Raw genomic sequence first — 8,628 nt, forward strand, 5'->3', positions numbered from 1 at the left:
GGTACACAGAGCCACTGGTCTGGGGTATCCATCTGAAGGGAGACAGTAGCTACAGGTAAGTACAGGATATAATTGCCCAGTTACAGTGACGTAGTCAAAGGGGAGGGGGGAAAAGAGAGCTGTGGGTGCTGTAGTTACATGACTCGATAACTCGGGAGGATGGAGACAGACACCCCCATGACTCAGGTGTCTGCGCTGGCAAAGAACAAGGTACTTTTTTCAACTTTCTTTTGAGGTAATAGGAAAAATTGCTATTTTATTATTAAATCAATTAAATCTAATCAATATGGTGGCCGGTAGAAACCATCTCCAGACCATTACGTCATATTTAATAACGATTTGTTACAGAATTATCTCCTTAGGCAGAGATTATACATATAAAAGTCATAGTGCTGGGAAACCCCTCTAGATAGGCTCTCTATGTTGGCTTTCGGCCCAAAGTCAATAGTGATCTAACCGGTCTCCCAGGAAGCGGAGACCTTTGTTCTTCTATAAGATGGTATTGGAAAATGTAATCAATATTGTAAGCTGTTTATTCTATACACAGAGGTAGAAAGCTGTATACATCCAGACGTATCCAACGTACACCATTGTGTAGTATGGGCCCCGGGTGATTAACCCCTTTAAAACTGGGCAGGTTCTTTATAATGATCGAATTCTTCAGTGGTTGAGATAAATCATTCATTATTGGGACAGTCAGGTATAGGGAGAAGGTTAATTATTATCTGGAATAACATGGTAATTGTGTCATGGTAAGAGAACTTAGTTATAAGTTATAGTGGGGGTATTAGTAAATGGGGGGCTGTTGCACTTTACTTCAATCTGTCCGGTAAAAATAATCTCCATAGTGGGCAGCAAAATTAGAAATGATTTCTTCTTGCTCCCTCTTCCCAAACTGATCCTTCCGGTCTCCACTTCCTAGGTTTCTCCTGACAGGAAATACTCAGAACGGCATCTCAACCAATCACTGACTGAGATGGGTCACCGTTCTAACCAATGATTTGCTGAGTAGCTTCTCCTAGTACTTCCTGTGCTGTTGGGAGATACTCAGGAAGTGAAGTGTAACGGGGACCAGAATAATTTTTTGGGATAAATAGATGTCAACTAGTAGTTATAGAGAGAAAGTTTCGCCACATTCACCCACCCCAACTCTTTGTATCCTTTAAATTCCAACAACACCAAAGGGTCCTCTATAATGGACAATTGTCCACCTTTAGCTGCTTTTGATGGACAGTAATGGTACTTCTTCTGCTTTGATAGACAATGGTGGTCCTTCAGATGACACGTTGATTGACAATGTTGGAGCTTTAGTTGCTTTTGATGGACAGTAATGGTACTTCTTCTGCTTTGATAGACAATGGTGGTCCTTCAGATGACATGTTGTTTGACAATGGTGGAGCTTTAGCTGCTTTTGATGGACAGTAATGGTTCTTTTAGTTCATTGATAGACATTTGTGGCCCTTCAGCTGCTATTCTGATAGAGTAGTGGTCCTTTAGCTGCTTGAATGGACTCTTCAAACCTCAAAACACCCTAATTGTAGTATAAGAGGTCATCATTTGTGTGTATTTGCTCTGCCATTACTGCTGCTATATACACCCTGTGGATCAGCAAGAAAATTCTCCATGACACTGGACATCTTCTGTTATGGTGGTTCCAAGCCCTCCATATAAAAACACCTGCCCATAAGATAGTCAGCTGGTCCTCTAAGGTTGGTGGATTACCAACCTTCTCTCTGATATGGAGACCTTCAGGCATGGCCATAAGCTTCTACCACTTTCTTCTACATATTATCAATGTAGGATATGAATATGGTCCTGAAGTCTAGATCAAACCTTTCCATGTGATCCCTTTAAAATTGTGATCCTCTTGGCTGCGTCGTTCACACACGAGTGATCGGAATTTTCCATGTGACACAGCGAAAGTTAATTAATAAACGCACATTAGCAAAAAATCCATTCCTTGTAATCTCTTGTGTGTCAGCGCTCAATATCATAAACAGTGAAGGATTTAAAAGGTGGCTTAAAACATTCGATTGTAAAAGTTACCCAATATTCACTTGATTTTTTTTACTTGAAATATCTGCAGAGGAAACATTGAGAGGGTGAATCACTTTATGTTGTGCCATTTAGTGTGTTACATAAAACCTATTGAGACAATTTGGGCAGAAGATTGGAGGTGCACATAGGCAAAACAGCGCTCAAAGGTGCAACAGGGCACAGAAGGTAAAGGGCTCATATGCTCGAAATAGCAGGCACTACCAAAAAGAGAAAGAAGAGCATATAATGCTAAAACTGTTTTAGCATTATATGCTCTTCTTTCTCTTTTTGGTAGTGCCATTTAGTGTGTTAGCCTACTGAGGTCAGGGTGGAAGGTTGGGACATCAGGTTCCTCACTTCCCTGGCTTCCAAATTCAGAAGGGGTACCACCACAACTTTTGCTACTTGGTTGACACTTAAGCAATAACCCAGGTGGAAGTAGGAAACATAGGGATCCCCATACTTTATGGGGCCTTCAGTCTCAGGTTTCTGGTGGACCCATGTGGCATGCTACAATTTTTATACACTAGGGTTAAAGATACCAAGCGGGTGAATGGCCCATCAGGACTTTGCGCCTTCTGCTTCAAGTAGTTTGGATCTGTAAAGCCCGTGGCCTCTTCAGAAGAACTAGAAATAAAAGTGTTGTAGCATGATGCGTTTCATGTCTTGGTTTGATGTCTTGGTGTATCTTTAACCCATTCTTAGACGATCTACTGCTGGGAAGCAAATCTCTGGATTGAGATTGTGGTTGCAAGTTGAGGGGTCCAAGACTCAAGCCCATTAGGGCTAGTGATTTCCCCTTGAGTAGTGACAGATGATAATATACCCTCAAAGGTGTCATATTGAGTAACATATTATAATACCACCCAGTTCTAAATTCAGTGTTGGTGGAGCTAATACAATAGTGCCTAAAAATGACTGCACAGAATAACCTAAGCCTCACTTAATATTGAGGAGAATTTAGTGGTTGAAGGGGGGGTGGGGGGCAACCACAACAATCTTACTTATGGCTACAGGGGGACAATATGAATAATGGCTACTGTTGGAGAGGTCAACATGACTAATGGCTTTGAGGGCAATATGAATAATGGCTACTTTGGGGGCACTGTAACTTGGCTATTATGGGGGGGGGGTCACTATGACTTTTGACCTAAGACCGCATGTACATAAACGCTTTTTGACGCTGTGAGTTGGCCCTTTATCAGTGGCTAGCAACCTGGGCACTGGGCTCATACACTATGGGCGAATTCACACAACCGTATGCCTATCTCTGTAGAGATGCACGGAGCAAGGGAAAGATAGGCGTATCCTTTCTGTCCCCCGCGTGGCACCATTTCGCTCCTTGCGCCAATTGCCATCTATGGGGAAAGTATGTACGTCCGCAAGGTTGCGCTCGTACATACTCCCCCCCCATATGTTCCTGTAAATTCAGCCTAAGCCATGGATTCCATGGTCCCATGCATAAGCTAATTGCCAAAGCCAGAGAGGATGGAACAGGACCTCATTAGCCGATGACATACATGCCAAAAAAAAATACCCTCTGGCTTAGAATGAGGGAGTAGGGTTCGGTGCTTATTTTGGCATAATGAGGGGAATGGACCCCTTTAGGAATTTTGCCAAGGGACCCAGAGGACTCTAGTTACAACACTGGATTTGTCCTTCTATGATGAGGTGGAAGGTCCTGACGGGGTAGTATATTACATATTCCTAATGTAATATGGGCGCTGATAATACAATACTGTTGAATATAACAATTGCTCAGAATAACCTAATGCAAAAATTTACTTCTATAGTGAGCTGGAAGGTCCTGGCAGGGCAGTACAGAGATATCTCCCAATGATATGTTGGTGAAGATGATACAGTAGATGTTTATAAAATGGCTGCACATAATTACCTAATCCACACTTAATATTGAGGGCAGTGTAGTTTTATGGTGAGTTGGAAGGTCCTGGCAGGGCAGTATAGAGATACCTACTAATGCTGTGTTGGTGAAGCTAATACAATAGTTGTTAATAAAATGACTGCACAGAATTACCCAATCCACACTTAATATTGTATTGAGAAGAATGTAGGTCTATGAGGTGGAAAGTTGTGGCAGGGCAATACAGACCGTATAGATCTATGATCATGTCATTGATGTGGAAGGTCCTGGCAGGGCACTACATAGATACCTCACAATGCAATATGGGTGGAGCTAATACAATAGTGCTTAATTAACTTCAATGATGAATGTGGTGGCTGTGATGAAAATGAAGAAAGTACAACAAAAAAGTTTTTACTTAAAAAGTTTATTCTATTCTGTAACACGCAGTGAAGAAGTTTAGGCGATTTTTTTACTGGTTCTTGTGAAAGAAACACCTCCAGCTTCCGAAACCTGAGAATGAAGAAGAACGTTACAGACAAATATTACTGATGTAACTTATACATGGTCATATGGTGGAGGAGGTGATATGCTACACTGTTGCTACCCCTTCCCCATCCCAGAAATCTTTATCAGGTCACTTAAAGGGGTGTTCTAGTATCCACAAGTTGTTGATAGGGGATAAGTTGCTGATCAGTGCGGTCAGAGTTGCAAATTATGTGAAAGGGGGTCCATTGCATGTGCGATTTTCATATGGGGTAAAATGGACTCTCATTATGTATTGGAGTTTCACCGATAAGCAAGTGTTGATCAGGTGATAACTTGTCATTTCTGGACAAACCCTTTTAACTATAATGTATCGCGCTGTGACTATTGCCTACTGTGAAGGCACTGTGACTATTGGCTTCTGTGGGGGCACTGTGACTATTGGCTTCTGTGGGGGCACTGTGACTATTGGCTTCTGTGGGGGCACTGTGACTATTGGCTTCTGTGTGGGCACTGTGACTATTGGCTTCTGTGGGGGCACTGTGATTATTGTCTACTGTGGGGGCACTGTGACTATTGGCTTCTGTGGGGGCACTGTGACTATTGGCTTCTGTGGGTGCACTGTGACTATTGGCTTCTGTGGGGGCACTGTGACTATTGGCTTCTGTGGGGGCACTGTGACTATTGGCTTCTGTGTGGGCACTGTGACTATTGGCTTCTGTGGGGGCACTGTGATTATTTTCTACTGTGGGGGCACTGTGACTATTGGCTTCTGTGGGACATTGTGGCTTTTGGCTAGAAGGGGGCACTGTGACTATTGCCTACTGTGGGTGCACTGTGACTATTGGCTTCTGTGGGACATTGTGACTATTGGCTAGAAGGGGGAACTATGACTTTTAGGTCCTCAGTGGTCAGACTGTGTTATTAGCAAGAAACCCCCTTTAACTGAACATACATGATGAATTACAGAACTCCTTTCCTCATGCCCCCGTGACCGTACTTCCTGTTTTTCCCCTTCCCTTTAATTTCAGCCTAAATACGAATAATAGATGCGCTCACCTCCACAAGTTTCCCTCCAACAATCTCGGATGAATGCTTGTATTTGCCAAAGTCAACGACGATCCTCCCTCCTTCGCGCTGGACGGTTGCCTGTAGAGAAGGATTCCAGGATTAGTCATTGCGATTTGGAATCATGTAAAGATGTCCAGCAGACATTGAGAGACTGCTACTGCTCATGTTATGCAACAAGCAAGAAAATGACACCACCCGCAGGATGTCAGTGGAATTGCAGTCAAAGTTTTTTAAACTTTTTCACCCTTCCATAGGTGTATATGTAATTAAAGGTTATTGCATTCCATAGTTATCACATTATAAGACTAATAGGGAGCAAGGGAGTCAAATACAGTGCGCCACCTATAGGCAATGAGTGGTACCACGCTTTATTAAAGATGGAAATTTTGTACTAAAATTGATGGGATCATTGCATCATCTGAATATAAAAGAGTTTCTATGGTGAGAGCAAGAAAGTATAGCGCCACCAGAAGGTTTTTATAGGTATTGCATGATATGAAAAATCTTAGGCTTACCTTAAACTTCTTTCCGCTCATGGTCTCCATCTCAGACTCCTTTCCTACGGTGAATTTATTGGTCATGGTGTGGCCGGGGTAGATCTGGGACCATGTGAAGTCATCACCATTTTGGACGACTTCAGTGGTGAATTTGAAGTCTTTTCCTTTTTGGATGGTCTCAGCTGGGATCCCTAAGAAGGGTACAAATAATAGTGCATTTCAGGCATGTTGTGAATGCCATTCCTGGTCTTACTATTCCCATACTTGCTTTAATACTCTGTACTGCTGTGAGCATTTTCAAAATTCAATTTACATGAAAAATTAATATTGATGGTGCACAAAATTCTAACAAACAGCTACAAGGCTTGTGACATTACATGGTGATAGGACATTTCCTTGACATGTCTCAAAAGGTCTGATCTTAGAACCTGCTACACAGGCGCCGCTTAGCTTTTATTGCAGAAAACTTTTTCAGTTCTAAGTTTTATTGTTCCATCTGAATGATTAATGTTTCACTATTAAAAATGGGGCTCTACAGCAGCTGCAGTGTGCATTTACGACTGCAGAACATCATGATGCATACCTAAGCTACTGCAGAACATCATAATGCACACCTCAGCTGCTGCAGAACATTATAATACACATCTAAGCTGCTGCGAAAATTCATAATACACACCTCAGCTACTGCAGAACATCATGATTTACCCCTCATCTCCTGCAAAACTTCATAAAAGACACCTCAGCTGCTGCAGAACATCGTAATACACACCTCAGCTGCTGAAGAACCTCATATTACACACCTTAGCTGATGGAGAATCTCATAATGCACACCTCAGCTGCTGCGGAGCATCATAATACACACCTTATCTGCTGCAGAGCATTAAAATACACACATCGACTGCTGCGGAACATCATAATTTACACTTCATCTGCTGCAAAACTTCATAATACACACCTCAGCTGGTGCAAGAGGTTCTGCAGTAGCCGATAATGTCCCCTATTATAAATATATATAAAAATTAAGGAGTCACTTGATATTTTCATGCCTTGTCTTACCGATGGTCTGCATGAAGCTTTCGTAGTTCTCCTGGCTTTCCACCTCGTATTTTCCAGTGAAGCTCATGGTTGCTGGACAGGTGAGACTGAGTGGAGTAGGATAGAGGTGAGGACAGAGGAGAAGATACTGAGCTGAGCAGACTGAGGCTTTTTAAACCATTTTACCCCGACCCCTTCCTGCTCAGATTTTACAAAGAACAATGTGGTTGGTCCAACCTTGACCAATCCGGACAGCGACGTGGTGAATCACCCGCCCGGGTGTTATCACACTACAGATAAACTCTAGAGTTTATGGCTCTGAAATCCTGCAAGTCTTTAGAGATAATGAAAAAAAAATTTCTTCCAGTTGTAATAATTTTTAAGGCAATTTTTAAGGCAATGGATGGGTGAAATGGTGCAAATTCTTAAAACTATAGCGATCTGGATTCGCCAATATGAATGTAAATTTTGGAGGATGTATTCCCAGAACTTTGTTTTGTGACATTATAAAAAAGTATTTATTCATTAAAATCCCTGCTCATTTTGGGGCTTAGGAGTCCAGTGGGCGGTCCCAGTGTCAGACTGGGTTGTCTTATTCCCACCAGAGAAAATTACTGTATATACTCGAGTATAAGCCGACCCGAGTATAAGCCGGGACCCATAATTTTACAACCAAAAACTGGGAAAACCTATTGACTCGAGTATAAGCCGAGGGTGGGAAATGCATTGGTCACAGACTCAGCCAAGTATATAGCCAGCCAGCCCCCTATAATATACAGCTTGCCCCCAGTAGTATACAGCCTGCCCCCAGTAGTATACAGCCTGCCCCCAGTAGTATACAGCCTGCTCCCAGTAGTATACAGCCTGCCCCAGCCTGCTCCCAGTAGTATACAGCCACCCCAGCCAGCCCCCAGTAGTATACAGCACTGCCCAGCCTGCCCCCAGTAGTATACAGCCACCCCAGCCAGCCCCCAGTAGTATACAGCCACCCCAGCCAGCCCCCAGTAGTATACAGCCACCCAGCCTTCCCCCAGTAGTATACAGCCACCCCAACCTGCCCCCAGTAGTATACAGCCTGCCCCCCAGTAGTATACAGCATGCCCCCAGTAGTATACAGCCACCCCAGCCTGCTCCCCAGTAGTATACAGCATGCCCCGAGTAGTATACAGCCACCCCAGCCTTCCCCCCAGTAGTATACAGCATGCCCCCAGCAGTATACAGCCACCCAGCCTGCCCCCAGTTGTATACAGTGTGCCCCCAATAGTATACAGCCACCCCAGCCTGCCCCCCAGTAGTATACAGCATGCCCCCAGTAGTATACAGCCACCCCAGGCTGCCCCCCAGTAGTATACAGCATGCCCCCAGTAGTATACAGCCACCCCAGCCTGCCCCCCAGTAGTATACAGCATGCCCCCAGCAGTATACAGCCACCCAGCCTGCCCCCAGTTGTATACAGTGTGCCCCCAGTAGTATACAGCCACCCCAGCCTGCCCCCCAGTAGTATACAGCGTCCCCCCACTAGTATACAGTCAGCCCAGAATTAGAAAAAAAAAACGTATTTACTCACCCTCCGGTGGCCCCGATGCGCAGCGCTGCTCCCCCGATGTCATCGCGGCTCCTCTTCTGTCTTCCCGGCTCCTC

The 8,628-nt window shown here is 44.0% G+C and overlaps 1 protein-coding gene across 1 annotated transcript; it reads right to left on the reverse strand.

Moving 5' to 3' along the window:
* Positions 1-4,306: 4,306 nt before the first annotated feature.
* LOC140128889 (gastrotropin-like) lies at positions 4,307-7,164 on the reverse strand. The gene is made up of 4 exons (XM_072150588.1): positions 7,009-7,164; positions 5,971-6,143; positions 5,444-5,533; positions 4,307-4,411 (listed from the first exon to the last, which is right to left on the reverse strand). The coding sequence occupies exons 1-4, from the start codon at positions 7,073-7,075 to the stop codon at positions 4,358-4,360; spliced, it is 384 nt and encodes a 127-aa protein (XP_072006689.1). The 5' UTR covers positions 7,076-7,164; the 3' UTR covers positions 4,307-4,357.
* Between the last annotated feature and the right edge of the window lie 1,464 nt (positions 7,165-8,628).

The sequence above is a fragment of the Engystomops pustulosus genome, chromosome 4, assembly GCF_040894005.1.
Source record: "Engystomops pustulosus chromosome 4, aEngPut4.maternal, whole genome shotgun sequence".
Taxonomy (NCBI): Eukaryota; Metazoa; Chordata; class Amphibia; order Anura; family Leptodactylidae; genus Engystomops; species Engystomops pustulosus.